The sequence below is a fragment of the Xyrauchen texanus genome, chromosome 33, assembly GCF_025860055.1.
Source record: "Xyrauchen texanus isolate HMW12.3.18 chromosome 33, RBS_HiC_50CHRs, whole genome shotgun sequence".
In the NCBI taxonomy this organism is placed as follows: domain Eukaryota; kingdom Metazoa; phylum Chordata; class Actinopteri; order Cypriniformes; family Catostomidae; genus Xyrauchen; species Xyrauchen texanus.
Window position 1 is genome coordinate 4,434,764 of NC_068308.1, and position 22,942 is coordinate 4,457,705.

The window sequence follows — 22,942 nt, forward strand, 5'->3', positions numbered from 1 at the left end:
ATGATTGCGAACAAAGTGGTTAGAACACATTTTTATTAAATGAGAGCTCCGAAATGTCACGTGATTTCTGGGAAAATGAGTTTCTCTCGTGGGAATGAAACTGACAGAAGAGAAATTGGAAGAAATAAGGTTCTAAAGTGGGCGGGGATCGGCGTTCTGGGCGTTCTTTCTAAATCGTTATATCCCTGCGTCACGAAGTGTTTACATATTACTATTTCTTGGCTGAGTACTACACAAACTACTCTTACTTCTGCCATATGTGTCTATGGCAGAAATAGTATTAGTATGGTAGTATGCAATTCCGAAATCAGTCTTTCTTTCACATTTTCAGCTCAGTAGTAAAAATTCGTATCAATAGTCAGGAAACTGATATAATTATTACATAAGGTATCAGTTGGACCCTTTGTTTTATTGGAACACGGAAGTAAAGCACACTGCATCAAGGTAAACCTCCATAGCAAAGAATCAATGACAATTTGTTATTTATTAATTTATTTTGCGTTCCCATTTGGAAAATAAGAAATATTACGAAGTATTAAAAAGACAGTATTACGTTCCCACGACTTTCCATATATTGAGAAATTAGGGCGCGCTGAATTACCGGAAATAGAAGAATGCGATGCTAGCAGTCACTCGCTCAGCAACTGTATTATTAACTCCATCGCAGCGGTTGTAACAGTGTTTTAAGATTAATTACAGGCTAATATAACAACATATAAGGCTATACATTTACACTATATATACATTTTATTGTATTATTGTTTTTTGTTGCTTTTCTCATCGCTGTTGAAAACAGACCAATCACAGAAAGAACATTTCTTAAATTGTTTTTACAGTGAACGCTGGCAATGTTTAATTTGGATGTTTTAACCTCGCAATAAAGATGTTTGTATATTTAACGGCTGCTATTTTAATTTACAAATATCTCCAACAACTTAATCAAATCTAATATGGTATGAAGAAGGTTTTATGGAGGATTCGGCACTGTGAGCCACGGAGGGCCCCCTGCAGGTGTTAAATATTATCATCAAATTAAACAGCGCTGTCCGCTCCACTGCTTTACATTGAAGGTAGTGAGTGGGATTCCGAAGCGAAAGGTGCAGAACAGACCGCGATCTCCCCTGCAACGCGCTTTTTATAGAGGAGCGAAACTGAAGGTAAACGAAACAAAAAATATACAGAATGATTTTCTCCTGTGAGTGTTTAAACATATGTGATGTAGTCGACAAACGTATTTACACAATGAGCAATTGAATTAGAGTTGAAAGTTGAAGTGACTGTTGAAAGTATGAAATCTCCTTTTATCTAGGCGTTCATTTAAAAGAGATAATAAGTGTATAAAATGGATAGTCCCATAGTGGTGCGTTTTGTTGTCAACTTGTCTTCCCTGTCAAAATTGTATATATGTGAACCCATATGTGACTATCTAATTGGTGAAATCAGCCACTGTCAATCATGCATTTTTCAGATGGCATCTGGAAGGATTCGCTCCACTCGCCGTCTGCGATCCTGGATAGTGGAACAGGTGTGTGTGTGTGTGTGTTTGTGTGTGTTTGTTTGTTTGTTTGTTTGTTTGTTTGTTTGTGTGTGTGTGTGTGTGTGTGTGTGTGTGTGTGTGTGTGTGTGTGTGTTGTGTGCGCGCGCGCGCAAAATGGGGTACCTAACCAAACACGTCCAACATCATTATCAAAGCAAGCCTGTGCAAATAAATAAACAAATTTAAAGCTTAAAAATGCAAAACTATCACCTTAAGTTTATTAGCACAGGTATAACTGCTTCAGAAGTTGAAAGAACACAATTTTTAAACTAACCAAACAAACCAATAACATGCACACATTAATAAACGTCTTTAAAAATTTGTAAGACTGTGCCATTTAAAAAGAAAGAATTAAATGACCAAAGGTAAGGTAGATGCTAGTGACACTTTCAAAGAAAGCAAAATAAACTAGATAGATAGGCTACGTCTTTGATGTTGGCTTGACAAAGCCTGGTCTAAAGTTTAAACTAGTTTTAACAGTTTTGCGTTTGAAAATTATACACACTTTACAGTCTGAAAAACAGCCAGCAAAATAGATAAATTAGACACTCCACCAAAATTTAGACACACTCCCTCTTTCCATAACCCCACTTATCGAAGATATCATTGTACAGTTGGGACCGTCATCATCAAGCAGAAGAGCAGCAGTACACAGTGTTGGGAATCAAGATTTGATTTCAAAGCTTGGACTCCACTCATTAGCGTGATATGAGTAGTTTTTTTTTTAGACCACTAAACAACTACTTTTATGATTTCGTTCTTATATAGATAGTTTTACATTTATATATAGTTGTTTTAACTGTACTGACAACTTTTGCACAATTATGTTGCTTTTAACATGCTACAGATTTCAAGGTGCAGTCAGTAATTTTTTCCTCATTAAAAAAGTTGAATTCCTAAAGACATGAATTGTAATTTTGCAAAATATGCAGCACTCATGAGCACTCATATTAAAATGAAGACTCCAGTCATATCAGTAACTTTCTAAAAGCTGTTTTATTCTACATGGAGAGGGTCCTCACATAGGGGCTGCCATGTTAGAATCACATGACCAGCCGAACACTACTCACTTAATCTCAGTAACCGTCCTGTTATTTGACACTTCTCTCATTTTTTTAAATGAATCATGACTGACTGTGAATACTACATTTTTACAGTTACTGAGTGCACCTTTAAATATAAATACTTGACTTAATTAAAAAGTCAAAATAACAAATAAGTCAAAAAGTTTCAATTTGACACCTTATATACCGTTGGCCTATTGCCAGTATAAAAAAAAAAAAAAAACTTACTGTATGTTTAGATAGGAGTGGTGGTGACGTAGTGGGCTAAAGCACATAACTGTTAATCAGAAGGTCGCTGGTTCGATCCCCACAGCCACCACCATTGTGTCAAGGTGGCACTTAATTCCAGGTTGCTCCGGGGGGATTGTCCCTGTAATAAGTGCACTGTAAGTCGCTTTTGATAAAAGTGTCTGCCAAATGCATAAATGTAAATATAAATATTTGTTTACAGTGAAACTGCTCTACGAGGAGAAAGACCTAGGATTGGGGTGGTTATGATCAGACGGACAGAAGGGCCTCCCCCACACACATTTTTGCTTAGGGCCCTCAAAAGGCTAGGATCAACACTGGCTACTCCAACCACTTTATTATCCCATTCATCTGACATGAATTTGTTCTTGCCAAATATCATACGTACAAATCTTTTTGCCTTGAATTTGAATCGCTACAACTTCTAATTGTTACATTAAAGCCAGCTTGTGATGTTTCTGGTCTGTGCGTATACATGATTAGAAACAAAAGATTATTTAAATGACTAGACCAGATTTAGCAACAATAAAATTATTATAATTATTATATAATAAGTAAATGTTTATAGCATGTAGCATACAGTATATATAGACATCAACAGAGAGTGATTAATGTTTCAAAATTAATTGATGTTTGTGTTGTTTATTGTTGTGTGTTTTGGGCTGTAGGTGAACAGTGGGATGTATCATGGTCTAGAGTGGGATAACCCTGAAAAGACCATGTTCCGTATCCCTTGGAAACATGCAGGAAAACAGGATTTTCGGAGTGAGGAAGATGCAGCTATTTTCAAGGTACATTTGTGGTATGAAATGTTATAATTTTGTCATGATATATATCACATCACACACATACACACACATTTCAAACACATAAAGTTTATAAAACACATATGTTTCAGTTGACTTGAACACAGGTCACACAGGCCAGAAATGTTTGACTTCCTCTTAGTCAGATCTATAGTTTGCAAGTCTGTACACATGACTTAGACTCCCAAACATTAAAGGATTATTTCACACAAAAATACAAGTTCAGTCAATATTTACTCACCCAGTGTGGTTATATATCCATATGACTTTCTTTCTTTTTCTTAACAAAAAGGGAGAAATTGTGAATAATGTTGTGCTTAGTGATGTCATTCAATGGAAGTTTATAGTGACCACCTCTTCAAGCTTCCGAAGGACACAAAAGTCACAAAAGGACACAATCGCTGAATAGTTTCACGAAATAATATAAGCGATTACGGTTTGTTTCTCACCAAACCTTATCGTATTCTTTCAGAACAAGGCATGAGTCTCATGGAATAATTTATTAGACTTCTGAATTATACCTTTGCCTACTTTTGAAGCTTGAAGTGGTGGTCACCATAAACTCTTATTGTATGACATCACTGAGCATATTTTTTCTAAATTTCTCCCTTTGTGTTAAGAAAAAGAAAGAAAGTCATGGGGTTATAACAACACAGGTGAAGTAAACAATGACAGAATTTTCATTATTGGGTGAACTAATACATTAAGATTAAAAGTTGGCACTTATAGTATTAACAGTAGACTAGGTTGTTAATACACTGAACAAAAATCTCAAACACACATACACACCTTTGTGTTTTGTGTGTGTAGAGTGAATACAGTCTTTGTTAAACTACAGTATAAATGCTGATAATCCTCTCCCTACCTCATTTACTGGAAATCATCACTTATTTTAGGCCAGTGTGTGTTTATTTACTTTATTTAATTCTTCATTTTGTCTTGTCTGATGGCAGGCTTGGGCTGCGTTTAAAGGAAAGCTTTCGGAGAATGAAAGTTCAGACCCTGCATCCTGGAAAACTCGCCTTCGCTGTGCCCTCAACAAAAGTCTAGAGTTCAGTGAGGTCACTGAAAGATCACAGCTGGACATCTCAGAGCCGTACAAAGTGTACCGCCTTGTTCCACTTGAAGAACAAGGTAACAAATTAATATGACACACATTCATTTATAATACGAGGCTGATATTAATATCTGTGCGCTGACTGTAGTGAGTATGTGCTCTGTAGGAACTGTTGTTGTTCATTTCCTCAAATTTTCCTCTGTTCGCAGGTGTGATGAAAGTGAAGACAGAGGAGGTACGGCGAGCTGTGAGGAGCACCAGGAGGAAACGCAGAAACTCTGAGAGAGATGAAGATGTCGCATGCAGAAAGATCAAAGATGAGGTCACTGCGACGGAGCCAATCAGCATGGTAAAAGCATCCAGCCAATAAGAGCTGACCATTGAGGAACCTGTTCTTCATTTTTGGATTTCTCTGGATTTTAATTTTCATGATTGCACATGATCATAAGCTCATAAAGAATTCGATTTTTATAAGCAGAGGTGTTACTGGAACTGAGTTTTAAATGTTTTTAACCCAGTCACCACTCATTTTGTTTGAAAGCACTCTGTTGAACCAGGGCAGTAATCATATTTTTTAATAATAATTTATACAATAGCAATAAGACAAATCAGAATGTGCCTACCTTGCGAGGTCAACAATATAATTACACATTATATACACTGATGAGCCAAAACATTATGACCCAATATGTTGTCGGTCCTCTGGTTGCCACCAAAACAGTGCCAACCCACTGAGGCATCTGACCCCTGAAGGTGTCCTGTAGTATCTGCAACCAAGACATTTGCAAAAGATCCTTCAAGTCCACTAAATAACGTGGCGCTACTGTGGATTGGACTTGTTGGTACAGCACATCCAACAGATGCTCAATCGCATTGAGATCTGGGGAATTTAGAGGCCAGGGCAACACCTTGAACTCTTCATTATGTTTCTTAAACCGTTCCCAAACAATGTGTACAGTGTGGCAGGGCACATTATCCTGCTGAAAGAGGCCACTGCCATCGGGGAATACCATTGCCATGAAGGGGTGTACCTGGTCTGCAACGATGTTTAGGTTGGTAGCTTGTGTCAAATTAACGTCCACATGAATGGCTGGACCCGGGGTTGCCCAGCAGAACATTGCCCAGAACATCACACTCCCTCCATGGGCTTGTCTTCTTCCCACAGTGCATCCTGGGGCCATCACTTCCCCAGGTAAATGGTGCACACGTACACGGCCATCCATGTGATGTCAAAGAAGACAGGACTCATTGGACCAGGTGACCTTACCACTGCTCCAATGTTCAGTTCTTATGCTTGTGTGCCCATTGTAGGAGGTTTCGATGGTGGACAGGGGTCATCATGGGCACTCTGACTGGTCTGCGGTTACGCAGTCCCATACACAGCAGGGTGCGATGCACTGTGTGTTGTGACACATTCCTCCTGTAACAATCATTAAACTTTTCTGTGACTTGTGCCATAGTACACCTTCTGTCAGTTCAGACCATATGGGATATACTTCGTTGCCCTTGTGCATCGATGAGCCTTGGGTGCCCAACAACCTGTCGCCAGTTTCTGGTTTGTCTCTCCTCAGACCACTGTCGGTAGGGACTCATCACTGCTGACCGGGAGCACCACAAAAGCCTTGCCATTTCAGAGATACTCTGACTCAGTCGTCTGACCATAACAATTTGGCACTTGTCAAAGTCATTCAGGTCTTTACTCCTGCACATTTCTCCTTTGCTACCATCTAATCTACCCAGACCTTGACATGTGGCCTTTTTAGGAGATGATCAACATTATTTGCTTTACCTGTGAATGGTCATAATGTTTTTGCTCAATGGTGTACATTTTATCCATTAAGACGTACCGCTATTGTCATCAGGGAATAATTTACCGGACAGGAGTTGTCGAGCCGTGCATAATAGCACAGACAGTCTACATTGGTTTGAGGTTAGTAAAGGCTGCTGTTTCATAGACTACATTCAAAACCTCTCTCTAAATATCCTGGGCTTTGAGTGTGATGACTGATAGCCAGAGATGATTGTAATTAGAAGATCTTTCATATGGCATATCATTTTGGATGTATTAATTGACAAATAAGAATGGGGCCCCGTGCTACTTAACCTCTTCAACTCTGCTGATCACCTCTGCATTAATGTTACATAAAATAACAAAATAAGGCCTGAAAATAACTGCGTCACAAATCAGCGCCACCTAGAGGTCATGTAGTACAAATATTAATATGAAAGTAAAAGTCTTTCAAATAGCACATAAATAGACAAATCTGATATGATTTTTGTAAGACATAAAATACAAATGTATATTCTTTGCACCGATCACTGCTTCTGTAATTAGATAAAAACGTTATATCTTATTTTACCTTTGGCAGATTTCTAAGTCTGTGAGCTTGCTTGTGGGAATAATTTAATGTTATATCTTAGATGTCCAGAACAAAATATGGGGTCCAGCAGGAAAAGCTTGTGTGGCGTTTCTCCCTCCGCCATCACTATAACGAGAGACAGGTGTTAAAGTTCATTGTGAACCAGGTGGCGAGCCTTACCACTCTCTCTCTCCCACAGACCGACACATGACCACGCCCCCATGCCACAGCATACTAAACATGCTTTTTGAAAACTTTTGTACATTAAGTGCATGTTAAGTGCAGTGGTAATTATTGTGGGTTGGCTAAGTGCTCACGAAACAGATGTGTTTTCAGCTGGATCTTGAATGTTGAGGAGGTAACAGCAGATCATGTGGAGGTTAGAAGCTCATTCCACCACAGAGGATAGACCTGAAGAAGTGAATTGAAGAGGGTCAAGTTAAAGTCAATGTGTTTTTTTTATTGTCGTTCAACCATATACAGTTAGTACAGTACACAGTGAAACGAGACAACGTTCCTCCAGGACCGTGGTGCTACATAAAACAATATAGGACAAACATAGAACCACATGAGACTACACAAACCAAATAACATTTATACATGAAGTGCACATGGAAGTACGGGACAGTACAATAATTACTAAAGGAATAGGACAATAGGCACAGTAAGTAAACACATTTGTAGTCTGAATAGTGCAAAAAGATGACACTTTCTAAAAATGCCATGTTAAAATAGTGTTCTATGGACATAGCAGTTATTGAGGTAGCAGCCAGGTATAAAGTGACAATGAATTAAAGTGCAACTCTGGACATGTGCGAAAGTTGGATGGTGTACAGGTGTGTGTGTCAGTCCAGTCTCTGAGTATTGAGGAGTCTGATGGCTTGGGGGAAGAAGCTGTTACACAGTCTGGCCGTGAGGGCCCGAATGCTTCGGCACCTCTTGCCAGACGGCAGGAGGGTGAAGAGTTTGTGTGAGGGGTGTGTGGGGTCATCCACAATGCTGGTTGCTTTGCGGATGCAGCGTTTTTTGTAAATGTCTTTGATGGAGGGAAGAGAGACCCCTATGATCTTCTCAGTTGTCCTCACTATCCTCTGAAGGGCTTTGCCGTCTGAACTGGTGCAAGTCACAAACCAGGCAGTGATGCAGCTGGTCAGGATGCTCTCATTAGTCCCTCTATAGAATGTGGTGAGGATGCGGGGTGGGAGATGTGCTTCTCTCAGCCTTCGAAGACAGTAGAGACGGTGCTGGGCTTTCTTGGTAATAGAGCTGGTGTTGAGGAATCAGGTGAGGTTCTCCACCAGGTGAACTCAAAGGAATTTGGTGCTCTTGACTATCTCCACAGAGGCGCCGTCGATGTTCAGCGGAGAGTGGTCACTCTGTGCTCTCCTAAAGTCAACAACCAACTCTTTAGTTTTGTCCACAGGGTGCAGTTCCATTGGCTGTCCTGAAAGCCAGAGTCAAAGCCTTGAATTTGATGCGGACAGATTCAGGTTGCTAGTGGAATGAAATCAAGAGTGTGGTGACATGAGCCCTTTTTGGGTGATTGAAGACCAGATGTGCTGCTGCATTCTGGACCATCTGCAGTGGCTTTATTGTGTTAGCTGGAAGGCCAGCCAACAGAGCATTGCAGTAGTTCAGTCTTGAAATGACCAGAGCTTGGACCAGGAGCTGTGTAGCATATTCTGACAGGAAAGGTCTGATTTTCCTGATGTTGTAAAGTGTGAATCTGCAAGACTGGGCGGTTGATGAGATGTGTGCAGTAAAATTAAGCTGGTCATCTACCACCACTCCTAGGTTCCGGACTGTTCTTTTTGGTGTTTAAGAAGTTCAACAAAGATGAAAAGTGAGGTTTTGGTCAACAGATGGGATAGCTGGGATCATGAGGATTTCTGTCTTGGCAAGGTTGAGCTGAAGGTGTGGTTTCTTCATCCAGACCAAAATGTCAGAGAGGCAGGCAGAGATACAAGCTGAGACAGTAGGGTCAACAGGCTGGAACGACAGGTAGAGCTGTGTATCATCTTCGTAGCAGTGGAAGGAAAAGCTGTGTGCCTCATTGACCGGTCCCAAGTGCGTTGTGTACATCAAGAAGAGGATGGGGTCCAAGCACTGATCCATGAGGAACCCCAGTGGTCAGATGGTGTGTCCATGAGACCTTGAATGATCTGCCAGTGAGATATGACTCAAGCCATCCAAGCGCAGTTCCTGTGATGCCCAGGTCTGAGAGAGTGGACTGGTTGATCTTGTGGTTCACTGTGTCGAAAGCAGTAGACAAATCAAGGAGGATGTGGACAGATGATTTGGAGTTAGTTCTCGCCATTTGCAGGGTTTCAGCTATCGATAAGAGGGCAGTCTTTGTTAAGTGTCCTTTGAAGCCAGACTGATGTCTTTCGAGTAGGTTGTTCTGTGAGAGAAAAGAAGACAACTGGTTGAATACAACCTTCTCAATAATTTTAGACAGGAATAATAGGAGAGATACCGGTGTCTAGTTGTCAACTACTGTGGGGTTATATGTTGTTTTTTTAAGCAGTGGTGTTACTCAAGCCTGCTTGAATGGATTTATTACATTTCTAGTTGTGAGAGATGCATTGATAATATGTGTGAGTGTGGTTAAGATCGATGGAGAGGAAGCTTGCATAAGATGGGAGGGGAAAGGGTCAAGTGGACAGGTGGTACGATGGATAGAAAGAAGTACTTTAGAGACCTCAGTCTTGGAGAGAAGAGAAAGAGGAAAACAGAGGATGGTATTTTGGAAGGGAGTAGCTGTGGGTGTTAGGTATAGAGAACTGGCTGCTGATGCTCACTACCTTGTCAGTTAAAAATAAGGCAAAGTCATCAGCAGTCAGAGAAGTAGTAGATTGTGGTGGAGGATGGGAGAGAAGAGCTGAGAAAGTTGAAAAAAGTTTATGGGACCCTGAAGTGTTACTGATCTTGTTTTGGTAGTAATCAATTTAGGTCATGATAATCTATATTTTATTGATGATAAAATTATATACATAATCACGTAGGGAAGGATCTCAGCATATCTAATAACTAATGACTGAGCTTCTAGTCCACTCAGAGGCTGAGATATTCAATGAAACAATGAGGGTGTGTGAACTGAAAAGTATATTGAATGTCAATGGATGAGAGGATCTTTGAGGGCTAAAATGCATTAGAGCGCCCCTTATGTTTCAGATCGGCATTTTGTGATGGAGGGCGATAGATAATTTTTTTTAATTATTATTATTTGCTGCTATCTAGTGAAATAAAAAAATACAATTTGGAGGGAGATGGGGTGAATAGAACCTGAACCTTACATGCTTACAAATTTAGAAGAACAAAAAATGATATATCTATATCTATACATATATATTTTTAATTCTGTTCATCATATGATTGTAGACATATACAATATTATTTATGAATAATTGGAGTATTTTATTTTCTATATTGGTGGGTTTCTGAAAAATTCTACAAATTGCAATTAGTCCACTGTAAGTGTAAATGGTGAACTTTTAAATCTGAGTGTGAAAAATAGCAGGTGGCAGCCCAAATAGGCCCAGAGTTGAAGAGCTTAACCTATAATTAAGATGCATTTAGCATGCATTGAGACTACAATTAACTTTGACTGTTTTTTTCTTCTGATTTATAGAGTGCACAGGAAATGGTCCCAAGTACAGAAAATAAGATCACACTCCAAGCAGAGGTGGAGACTACAGCCTTAAAGAGTGACAACAGTAATGTTCTGAATTTACTGCCTGAATTCCATTTGTGTAATACTTTGTTCTTTTATTTCATGTTTACATTTAGTGTTCGACCGATATGTGTTTTTAATGGCCGATGCAAATATCTAGAGAGCAGGGTGGTCGATATAATGGCGATAAATCAAACAATCTAAAATGGCCGAATCAAACTAAATGTACATACATTACACAGTGAATATGACATTAATTACAACCAATTACATATAGTGCATTTGAAGCACTTTCAGTTTAAAGTTGCTGTTGTGTGCAAATCCAGCAAGAGCAGTAATCTCCAGTTTACTGGACCAGATTGCATGCTTTTGTCACTCAACATTAGCGAGTCAGATGCACGCAGTTTTGATTCGGGCTGATGTAATGCGTGCTTCCCAGGAGGTATCTGAATATTTGAGAGAGATAACTGTTTGAATGAGACTTTGTTGCACACTGGTTTGGTAATTTGGTAACACAATAGCACATAACAACAAAACAAACTGTGATTGGTGGTTTACATTCTCATGCAAGCAGCCGATTCTTGACACCATCGTGGCTCACAAAACAAATTGGTCAAAAGTTGAAAAAGTCGACCATTATTTATGTTACTAATAATGTGGATGATTGACTTATTAACATGATTATTGCATTATCATTTGGCTCTTTCCTGTTTAGATGGTCAAGATGGTGACAATATCCAGTTAAACTTGACCATTGAAGCAGTACCTTTGTCGATAGAAAACAGAGGTGATTAAAAATCAATTTGATTTTTGAAGTAACTTTCCCCAAGGAATCTCCTAAATCTGTCTGTTTTTGTCCTTCTTTCAGTAATGCACTCTTTCCATGTAAGCGTGCACTACATTGGTCAGGAGGTTTTACGGCGAGAAATAATAAGCAACGATGTTCGGATTGCATACCTGCCCCCCTCACCCATCCCCCCGTCACCACCGTCTCTGAACGGTACTGGCTTCTCTCGAATCCCACTTCCAGACCCCCCCTCAGACATGGACTCCATCCCCAGCCTCGCACCACGTCTGCAAGCGCTGTCCAAACTGTTGCCCTTCATGGAGCGGGGAGTAGTGCTCACATCTACTGGAGTGGGCATCTACGCCAAACGCTTCTGTCAGGGGCGGGTGTTTTGGAGAGGACCACACACCACCACCACAGAACCATGTAAAATGGAGAGAGCGGGCGAGCCCACTCTACTCTTCAGCAAGGAAAGATTCAGACAAGGTTAGTGTTTCAAGTGAGTTACAGTAATAGACAAACAAAATCTGCAAAAACTAGTATCACACAAACAAATGTCTTCTTGTCTATTCTGAAAAAAGATTGAAACTTCACCAAAATAAGCTGCAAAAATCTCTTTAACTTGCCAAAGTCAAAGTTGAGAATATTTGAATGACTAAAGTCCTAGGTATACTTCCATTTTGACACAAATGCTCAGCGTCTGCATACAGTTGAACATGAGCCTGTCAAAGTATATTCCATAAAATGTACTTGTGCGCATACATGGGCGGTTGGCGTAGGCATGCTACGACTGCAATGAGACACCAGACTTTATCTTCAGGAGTTTAGACCCATAAAGATGTCTTTATATTCCTTCAGATTCGAGTTATAAAATGGCAGGTATCTTCAGACCTCCACACACACACACACGCTCCTGACTTGCACATCCAATGTTGTTGTTTTTACCATCATCTCCTGATGTTTAGCAGCAATTACATCTTCTTCTAGCGCTTCTTCATGACAGCGATGGCTCAAAATGTAAGTGTTGCCACCTTGTGGACCCAAACATTTTTTCAAATAACTACAGTCACATGCACATTCTGCTCGTTCAAAGACACACTGTTAGAAAAATCGGGATGCATGCTTTCAGTGCTCGTGCACACTGCTGATGACGAGATTTGCATCACGTGCCCTGTATGCTCAGCGTTCATGTCTGACTAGCAGACCAAAATGCAGAAGGTCTTTGGCAGCTAGCCTCAGTCGGCTTATATGAAATTCATGCACTATACTTTATGTGTTACGATTCCCTGTTGTCTGCTCCGCGTTTCACATGTCACTGTCATGCACTACATCATTGTGTCATTGTTCGCACCTGTTTATCGTTTGCAATCATCCTGAGCCAGCGCCTGTAGCCTCGACCGTCCCTGAGCCAGCGCCTGTAGCCTCGACCGTCCTAGAGCCAGCGCCTGTAGACTCGACCGTCCCAGAGCCAGCGCCTGTATCCTCGGCCGTCCAAGAGCCAGCGCCAGTAGCCTCGACCGTCCAAGAGCCAGCGCCTGTAGCCATGACCGTCCCAAGAGCCAGCGCCTCCCAGGGCTCCGCCTCCCGAGCCTCCCACGGCTCCGCCTCTCAAGTCTCTCGAGCCTCCCAGGGCTCCGCCTCTCGAGCCTTCCAGGGCTCCGCCTTCCAGGGCTCCGCCTGTCGAGCCTCCCAGGGCTCCGCCTCTCAAGTCCCTCGAGCCTTCCTCGACTCGTCTCTCAAGACTCTCGAGCCACCCAGGGCTCCGCCTCTCAAGCCTCCCAGGGCTCCGTCCCTCGAGCCTTCTAGGGCTCCGCCTCTGAAACCTCCTACGGCGCCACCTCCCTCGGCTCTGCCTTCAGAGCCTTCCAGGTCTCTGCCTCTGAAACCTCCTACGGCGCCACCTCCCTCGGCTCCACCTCCAGAGCCTTCCAGGCCTCCGCCTTTAGAGCCGCCTACGGCGCCACCTCCTACGGCTCCACCTCCCGAGTCTCCAGAGCCTTCCAGGTCTCTGCCTCTGAAAACTCCTACGGCGCCACCTCCCTCGGCTCCGCCTCCAGAGCCTTCCAGGCCTCCGCCTCTAGAGCCTCCTACGGCGCCACCTCCATCAGCTCCGCCTCCAGAGCCTTCCAGACCTCCGCCTTTAAAGCCTCCTACGGTGCCACCTCCCTCGGCTCCGTCGCCAGAGCCTTCCAGGGCTTCGCCTCTAGAGCCTCCTACGGCGCCACCTTCCTCGGCTCCGTCTCCTGAGCCTCCCACGGCTCTGCCTCCTGAGCCTCCCACGGCTCTGCCTTCCTCGGCTCCGCCTCCTGAGCCTCCCTCGGCTCTGCCTCTTGAGCCTCCCACAGCTCCGCCCCCTGATCCTCCAGAGCTTTCCACGGCTCCGCCTCCCACGGTTCGGCCTCCTGAACCTGTCCTTGCTCTGTGGCCGCCTCCCAGGCCTCCTGAACCTGTCCCTGTCCTTTGGCCGCCTCCCAGGCCTCCTGAACCTGTCCCTGTCCTGTGGCCAGCTCCCAGGCCACCTGACCCAGTCCCCATCTTGTGCTCCCCTTGGACTGTCTGTCTGCCCCTTGTGCCCCCTTGGACTGTCTGCCTGCCCTCGGTGGCCCCTTGGACTGCCAGTCTGCCCCTTCGTGCCCCTTGGACTGTCTCTTTGCCCCTTGTGCTCCCCTTGGACTGTCTGTTTGCCCCGTGTACCCTCTTTTGGTCTGCTAGCCCCCCTCCATCCCCTGGACGATTCTATTTTTGTGTTTTTTTTTGTTTTAGGATCGTCTGGAATCCGATCCTTTGAGGGGGGATTCTGTTACGATTCCCTGTTGTCTGCCCCGCGTTTCACATGTCACTGTCATGCACTACATCATTGTTCGCACCTGTTTATCGTTTGCAATCATCCTGTCCTTGTGTATATAAACCCTGTTTGCTTTCCACTCCTGGTCGTTCGTTGAATGTTCATGTTCCCACCGTTCCTATGTTTGTTGACGCCCGGATCCTGTTGTCTTGCCTTCCCTGCCTGTCTTGTTGTGTTCATCCAGTTTCCGTGTACTTTCGATGTTTTCCTGTCTTAGTTTTGTTTTGCCCATCGTGGTTTTTTCCTTTGTTCCTGTTTTCCCGTTGTCCAATAAAAACCGTGCATAGATTCAAACTCCTTGTCTCCCTTCTCCTGCACTCATAACATTATGGGCTCGTAATGATATCTTCAGGAAATGTTAAAAAAATATATATGAACATATATGAACTTTGCCTTTATTTTGACAATGTTATCTAGTAGATTAAGATTGGATCAGCTTTTGTCATTTTCAGTGACAACCCCATTTGATCAAAGTTATGAGTGTAGTGGAAGATATTTCTTGCAATAAATAATTATCCTAAATAGCTTATTTTGTAAATTTATAAAATTATCTAATTGAAGTGCACTTTAAATTGTAGTGAGAGAGACTGGGGAGTGACTGTAACTTTGCTCACAGATGATTTGTCCAATATCTGTATGAGATCTCTAATCGGGAACATAACCTGCAGCATTAGCGTATGGTACTATAGATAGATAGGTACCTAGATGAAAGCCTATACACTTTAATGGTACCGCAAATTCACTTAAATTAATTTTAAACTTGTATAGCTAGCTGCTTAATCCTGCTTTGTGACATAGGCCACAGATGTTTTCCCTATAACATAGTGAACTCTCAAAAATCTCCTTACTGGCAGCCAAAGGTTTGGAATAATGCACAGATTGTGTTCTTATGGAAAGAAATTGTTACTTTTATTCACCAAAGTGGCATTCAACGGATCACAATGTATAGTCAGGACATTAATAACATTAAAAAATTACTATTACAATTCAAAAAAATAATGTTAAACTACTTAAGAGTTCTCATCAAAAATTCCTCCATGTGCAGAAATGACCGCTTTCAGATCCTTGGCGTTCTGGCTGTCAGTTTGTCCAGATACTCAGCTGACATTTCACTTCTCACACACTTTACAGTCTAGCTGATCCCACAAAAGCTCAATGAGTTTAAGATCCACTCTTTTCCAAATATCTTTTGTCCAATGTCTGTGTTTCTTTGCCCACTCTTTTCTTTTAGTTTTTCTGTTTCAAAAGTGGCTTTTTCTGTGCAGTTCTTCCCATAAGGCTGCACCCCTGAGTCTTCTCTTTACTGTTGTACATGAAACTGCTGTTGAGCGGGTAGAACAAGATCCACTTATTAAGTTGTACAGCTGGTCTTCCGCATCTCTTTCTGTCCTTGTTAGAGCCAGTTGTATTTTGTCTTTGAAGACTCTAGTGTACACCTTCAGTTTTTTTGGCAATTTCAAGCATTGAAAGCCTTCATTCCTCAAAACAATGATTGACTGATGAGTTTCTAGAGAAAGCTGTTTGTTTTTTGCCATTTTTGACCTTATATTGACCTTAAGACGTGCCAGTCTATTGCATACTATGGCAACACAAAAACAAACACTAAGACAATGTAAAGCTTCATTTGATGAACCAAATAGCTTTCCGCTGTGTTTGATATAATGGCAAGTGCTTTTCTAGTACCAACTGATCAATTTATCATGATTACTCAAGGATAAGGTGTTGGAGTGATGGCTGCTGTCTAGATTTGATAAAAAATTACTTTTTTCAAATAGTGATGGTGCTGTTTTTTACATCAGTAATGTCCGGACTATATTTTGTGATCAGTTGAATGCCACTGTGGTGAATTAAAGTACCAATTTCCTGTGTGTGTGTGTGTTTATATATATATATATATATATATATATATATATATATATATATATATATATAAAAAATGGTCCTTCAATTGCTTCATGGCATATTTCTTTCTCTCCTCAGAGCTGGACTCTTTCCGCAGTGGAGGAAATCCACCTCAAAGTGAAATCACACTGTGTTTTGGAGAAGAGCTGTTTGATGGAGAGGACCTCTCTGAGAAACACATCATTATTAAGGTATCTAGTCTTGATGCTGTGAACAATATGTTGTTTTTAGGGGTGGGCGATATGACCAAAATCTTATATTATGATATGAGTGATTTTATATCACGATAATGATATATATATCACGATATAGTCAAAGTTTTGATTTTTTTTGGTTTTTGAAGTTGATTTTTGTACGAAATAAGCATATTGTAATGCCTTTTTTGGAACTCCAGTCACTGAATTAAATACTTTATAAGTTAAAACTACTTCCTCTTTATTTGGAACACGACAAACAATGTCAAAATAAGTACCGTAATTTCCGGACTATAAGCCGCAACTTTTTTCCCACGCTTTGAACCTCGCGGCTTAAACAACGACGCGGCTAATATATGGATTTTTCCCGCTTTCAAATTTTATTTAAAAAATAAAAAAAAAAACATTCTGTGACGTGCTCAGTTTTTTGGCGGCATGAAGCTTTCATTAGACCAATGAAATTGCCGAACGGGTTAAGGTCAAACAACTTTTTTGTTTACTGTTTAGATTAAATCGAGCGCGCTCAAACTTCCCATCATTCTGATTACGGTAGTCATTTTGTCACCCTCAAGACATGGAGAAATGCATATGATGCAGCTTTCAAGTTGAAGGCGATTGATCTGGCTGTTGGAAAAGGAAATAGAGCTGCTGCACGGGAGCTTGGTCTTAATGAGTCGATGATAAGACGTTGGAAACAGCAGCGTGATGAATTGACTCAGTGCAAAAAGACAACTAAAGCTGAGTCTATTCAACTCCGACACCAAAGGAGATGACTTCAGTGGTTTCATGTGCACAAGAGGAGGAAGATAGTGACCAATGACTTCCTTGTCTTCTACTGTTTACTGCTAATTTATTTTTTTTTGTTACAAGCCGTGTGTGGCAGCGGGGGCGTGGTCAAGCGCCCATCCGGGAGAGAAAAGCGGTAAGGGCGCTTACACCTGAGCTAATGTCTAGCACCTGTGTCTAATTTCAGTAAGCGTGGGGAGAGCGCCATAAAAAGGCAGCAGGGAGAGAGTGAGTGAGTGACAGACAGACACACATCAGTCTAGTGTTGGCGCATAGAAGTCCAAGAATTGAGAAACTTTATAAAATTGATTGTAAACATTGCTGTGGCCATTAAAAGCCTTACCTGGAACGTCAAGTGCCCTGCTTCACGTGTCCTTCTCGGGAAAACAGTTTTCAGCACTTGATGTAAGCGCCCTTACCGCTTTTCTCTCCCGGACGGGCCCTTGCCCACGCCCCCGCTGCCACACCGTGTTTCGTTAAAGCCTATTTATTTTTGTTACAAGCCGTGTTTCGTTAAAGCCTGAGTAAAGTTCATTTGTTTCAATGTACCGGTAGGCACCTGCGGCTTATAGACAGGTGCGGCTTATTTATGTTCAAAATAATATTTTTTTTTAAATTCAGTGGGTGCGGCTTATATTCAGGTGCGCTCAATAGTCCGGAAATTACGGTAAATAATAAATATTAATCAACTTGTTTTCAAAAATCAACCTTACTAAAATGCTAAATTTTACAGTATGCCTCATTTCAGTTTGAAATATTGTTGATCAATATTAATATTATCATTATAAGAAACTTAAGATCTTCTCAAAGCAATGCAACAAAGAAAATAAAACTTAAGTTAAAAAAACACTATGTGAAGAAAATATATATCAAATAAATATCTCTTCTTTAAAAAAAAAATAAAAAATGACTGAATCTTATTCTTTTGGGTTTCATAATATATTTGTGTGTGCTTCATTTTGAGGTGATAAAACAGACTGCTTGTATTACGATTGTTTAAATCGTCGTGTAAAACCGTTTGCAGTTTACATTTTTCTGCTCTGTGCTGGCTTTTATGAGCCCACACCACAGATGTCGTGGCTGTTTTAATAAGAAGCTCTTCTTCATTTTCTTGACCTGTTTCTTTCTCCATTTGGGGTTTTCCTGGGTCAAAAATTATTGAGTAGCACTAGTGATCCTGTTCTGAGCTCTCCTGTCTCTGGAGCACAAATATCGGAAAGCCTCCTGGACTTGTACGCACTTTGGAGCTCCAGAGACAGCATATGCCACAGTCACTTGAAACATTTGCGTATCAGATGAGAAGAATAGCACCTTTAAAGCACCAAATGCTAGATGGTCGTTAATTAAATTTGCTTGGGCGGCTGCAGAAAAATGTTCAATGCCGGAAAACCCTTCAATTCTCTCAGTCTTAGGTGAAGTCCTGCCCACTGATAGATAAGCTCACGCTAGCACATGGATATTTACATAACTCAATATACACGATTTAGCAAAATCTCTTTTGATTGACACTTGATATCATTGTTACGATAGTTATCGTCATATCGCCCAGCCCTAGTTGTACTTATGCTATAGATAAATGCAACTTTTGATTGTTATTTTGCAAAGGAGGATGTGAGCTTGCATCAATGTTCCAGTCAACAGATTTTAGGGATAGGGCTGGGGTTGCACCATGAACATCATTCTTATCAACCTATGATTTCCCTCTGATTTTAGGGTTGGGGTTAGAGTTGGAATATGTTTGTTCAACAGGAATAATATTTCAGGACAATGGCAAAATCATGTATTATGAATCACCAGGAATATTCATTTTAATTTTCACCTGCAACATCTGGTGTACTCAAAATAACATATATATCTTGGTAAAAGTTTTCACCCACATTCGTTGTCTCCAGATCTCCCTCCCATGGGCTGAGTTGCAGATACAGGAGGTCCAGACCTTCAGAGACTCGATCGCAATTCTAAGAAGCTTGGCAAGTCAGTCCCCTTCAGGGGAGGTCACGCTGAACTTTGAAGTATCAGAGCCAGTGATAACTATCCCTTAATATAACACTCACTGTACAGATGAAATTGAAGAATCATGACCTGAGACAACTTGCAGAAACACCTACATTTACATTTCACTTCAAAATGTATGTTAGTGGTCATTAACTAAATACTTCTATAATGATTCCACCCAGATATTTATAAATAGTATAAAATGTTATCAGTAGTAAATATGGCATTGTCTCATTGTATGTTTCATTGCAAATTGTTGCTTTGTGACTTTCTCAAGTCACTGTACATTATCCCATACAGGCTAGTGAAAATGTGAGTAATGATATATTATTTGTCGTCTGTTATGTATTTTATATTTAACTGAGAATCACAATGTACTCAGCACATGCATTGTAATTTGCATTAACAACAAACTGTGCATTCAACTACAAATTGAATGTTATACATTTTCATAGATAAAGTGTAGACTAGAATTTATATAATGATAACTAGATCATCCAACACTAATGTATTTTATTGGGTTGACTCGTTTAAAATGGGGTTGTCATTTGTGTATGACGCATTAAATAATGGTAATGGTGTTTAAATTGGCTGCAGATATTCTATAAAAATGGTATGACCAATATCAACATTTTAAGTCATGATAAAGGCACTGGAGTGTCCTAAATAATTTGCCTAAAATTGTATGTCCTCATATGGGGACAATGGGTCTATGATTTGATTTTTTTGTTTTTAAATTAACAGCAATTTATTGAAAGTCAGCTTTGTGTATCAAATTGTTATCATGTTTTATTTACTTTGGCAACAACATCTCAATGTTCTCACATTGCATTGTCAAACAAACAAGTGGTAGAGCTGTAGCATTTGATAAAATCAGAAATTAAATTAATTCTGAATCAAAGTAATGGTCAGCATAGTCCAATGGCTGCCAATCCTGTTTAAATTGAGCTTCATCTATTCTGAATCTATGTACTGTTACAATTTACTATGTAATGTACAACAAAGTCCAATGACTACCAATCATGACAAACTGTGCAGAATGTTATCTGTAGCCTTGAACATTATTCCTAACCTTATGTTAGGCATGAATGCACTTTGCTGCATAGAAAAAGCATAGACAGTAGGGTTTGCACAGTCTTGTTGACTGCAACTAATGGAGTAGGCACCATCAGTCAAAGTCAACCAGTCGCTCACCACTTGATTTATAAAATGCTTCTGTAGGAAATACAGCATGTTTAAAGCCCATTGGCTCAAATGTAGACTGCGATGTTCTGTCAGACTCGGACTGTAAAAGTCGCACACACAGAATGGACTTCAGAACTGGTGTTTGTTTACTGTGTTGCTCTTCTAAACAATGCAATTTTCCCAGGGTCCTATGTTCCCCAGCTCTATATAGCACATAATTAGAACCTGAAAAACATGTTCCTCAGCTCTGTATCCGCTTAATATGACATGGGCTATTGTGGGAACTCGTCAAAGGGGTTTTCTGTTCCCCAGCACTGCCATATGGCTCTCAATATAATAGGCCTACATGTGAGGGAACTTTTCAAATGGTTCATGGATTCACCAAAGTTAGCTTAATTCTTTCTTAGGTGAAAACTAGCATAGTATACATGTTTTTGAATCTAACTCTCATACTTCACATCTGTCTTCTAACTGATATGAAAAATCATGACTTAAGTATCTAATTTAATCCACTTTGTTTTTGTCTACAAATAGCATATGCTAGTTTATTTTTCTGCATTTATCTAAATTGATTTTGAACAGCTTTTTCTATTTTAAATTTTTTTTTGCTGTGACTGACATCTCACTGCTGAAATGTCCAAATACACATGCATGATATTATAAAAATAGAACAGTGGCATGCAGAGGCTTTCAAAGTGGCAGCGGCAAAAATTTTTTTAAAAGAGGGCACATGGCAAGCACCAGTCGTGTCTCTAGACATTTTAAACAGCACCCAAAGAGAATATGAGATGTGTAATCGAATGTGTGTTATCATGGGAATCTACAGTAATTGGAACAAATTATACACAAACATAATTGCAAATATTATTAACTTAAATCAGAAAATCAGAATGTGTGTTTGTATGTGTGGGCATGTTCTGGGACCACAGCATGGAGTCCCTGACAACATAAAACCTTTTGAAAAGTTTACTTAACCCTCGTATTGTGCTAGAAAGGGGCACGTATCTTTTGCATTCGCAGGTCAAATTTGACCATTTATTTTATTCACCACAAAACAGCTAAAAAATATTTGTACCCAATATAGTGTTTTACCTCAGTCATACCCACCAACAATCATGCCACGGTCCAAATCACTGAGATCACATTTTCCAAATTCTAATGGTTGATGTGAACATTAACTGAAGCTCCTGACCCATATCTGCATGATTTTATGCACTGCACTGCTGCCACACTGATGATATAATCGCATGGATGATTGTAGGTGCCAGACGGACTGGTTTGAGTATTTCTGTAACTGCTGATCTCGTGGGATTTTCACACACAACAGTCAGAATTTACTCTGAATGGTGCAAAAATTATCATACGGTTCCCCTTCTGTCACTCGACGTTGTGTCGAATGTAGTGACACAAGGGGTCTTTCTTGAGGGCCTCGCGTTCCTCTGGATTTGAGAAAAGGCCAATGAGAAATTGGCAGACAGAATTTGCATGTCCCGCTCCCGGACATACGGGAATAAAGGGAAGCGGACGTGCATCTGTCAGTCAGATTTTTTTCTTCGGAGATGAGCGGTTGTGCAGCAGCAACTACTGTTCCACTCACCTCTACAAGCAGAGCATTGCTGTTGGGTCTACGGCGCGTTACCAGCAGCTTTCTCCCTCTCTGCAGGCTGTGCAGTCCACACCCCTGAGCGCTTCGACAGCGCTTCTGTTAAAAGAGTGTATACCACTAAAAGAGAAGTATTTTCACTCACAAAAGAGCAATTCACAGCAGGCCTTTTCAGGACGCGTCTTTTTAAAGATGCCCTTCTGCCCCTGTATAGTTCCTGGATGCGGTCGATATCTCTCCAAGTCTGACAGTCATAGACGCTGCCTCGTGTGCCTGGGTAGCGATCACACTGAGGCAGCGTTTGTGTATGGTACATGTATTAATTTCGAGAATATGACCATGGCAACGTTGCAGTCGCGGCTTTCATTTCTCAAATCGAATGCCACTTCAGCCGCCCCCCGCGTTGCTCCTTCTTCCCACGGTATTGAGGACGATCCGGCTGACAATGGAGGCAATTTGGGGATGGCATTGGTCTCGGTTTCATCCCCACGAACCACCCACCCCCCGGCAAGCTCACGGCCAGCCTGTGTTCTCCCTCAAACCCATGTTGTGGAAATTCTTTGAAGAATCTCTCTAAGATGCAAGAAAACTCTCAGAGTCCAGGGTTCAAGATGCCAAAGTTTATTGTGTCACCAACAAACTTGAGAAAGGTCATCTGTCCATTCTGACTCTCTTAGTCCAAAACCTCATCTTCTATACAGTTTGTTATCTGGTATTACCTCATTTCTACGCCCCTTCGTTATTTTTGTAACCAATGGATACTATTTACCACCATTATCTCACAGAGCCTTTTGATATCTTTTTGCTGGTAGAAACCTGGCTTTAGTCTTTTTAATTACTTTGACCAGTGGTTGTTTTTACTCTTTATCTTCAGCTGTGTTTCAAGGTCCATAGCCTCA

The 22,942-nt window shown here is 41.0% G+C and overlaps 1 protein-coding gene across 3 annotated transcripts; it reads left to right on the top strand.

Annotated features, from left to right (window-relative positions):
- Positions 1–293: 293 nt before the first annotated feature.
- On the top strand, positions 294–21,232 carry irf9 (interferon regulatory factor 9). 3 transcript variants are annotated; one of them, XM_052103410.1, is made up of 10 exons: positions 294–444; positions 1,469–1,525; positions 3,519–3,641; positions 4,610–4,790; positions 4,923–5,062; positions 10,705–10,825; positions 11,462–11,533; positions 11,615–12,019; positions 16,359–16,471; positions 19,153–21,232. In XM_052103410.1, exons 2-10 carry the CDS (start codon positions 1,469–1,471, stop codon positions 19,300–19,302), a joined length of 1,362 nt encoding a protein of 453 aa, XP_051959370.1. In that variant the 5' UTR covers positions 294–444; the 3' UTR covers positions 19,303–21,232. The 3 variants fall into 3 exon arrangements, with proteins under 3 accessions (XP_051959370.1, XP_051959369.1, XP_051959371.1); XM_052103409.1 differs by lacking the exon at positions 294–444 and adding an exon at positions 578–1,157; XM_052103411.1 differs by lacking the exon at positions 294–444 and adding an exon at positions 579–1,157 and having other exon boundaries at positions 10,705–10,789.
- Positions 21,233–22,942: the final 1,710 nt, after the last annotated feature.

Excerpts from the sequence above, each read along its gene's own strand:
- irf9 (XM_052103410.1), top strand. The coding sequence starts at position 1,469 with ATGGCATCTGGAAGGATTCGCTCCACTCGCCGTCTGCGATCCTGGATA. Across the intron at positions 5,063-10,704 it reads CGACGGAGCCAATCAGCATG|AGTGCACAGGAAATGGTCCC; the intron begins GTAAAAGCATCC and ends TCTGATTTATAG. Across the intron at positions 16,472-19,152 it reads AGAAACACATCATTATTAAG|ATCTCCCTCCCATGGGCTGA; the intron begins GTATCTAGTCTT and ends CGTTGTCTCCAG.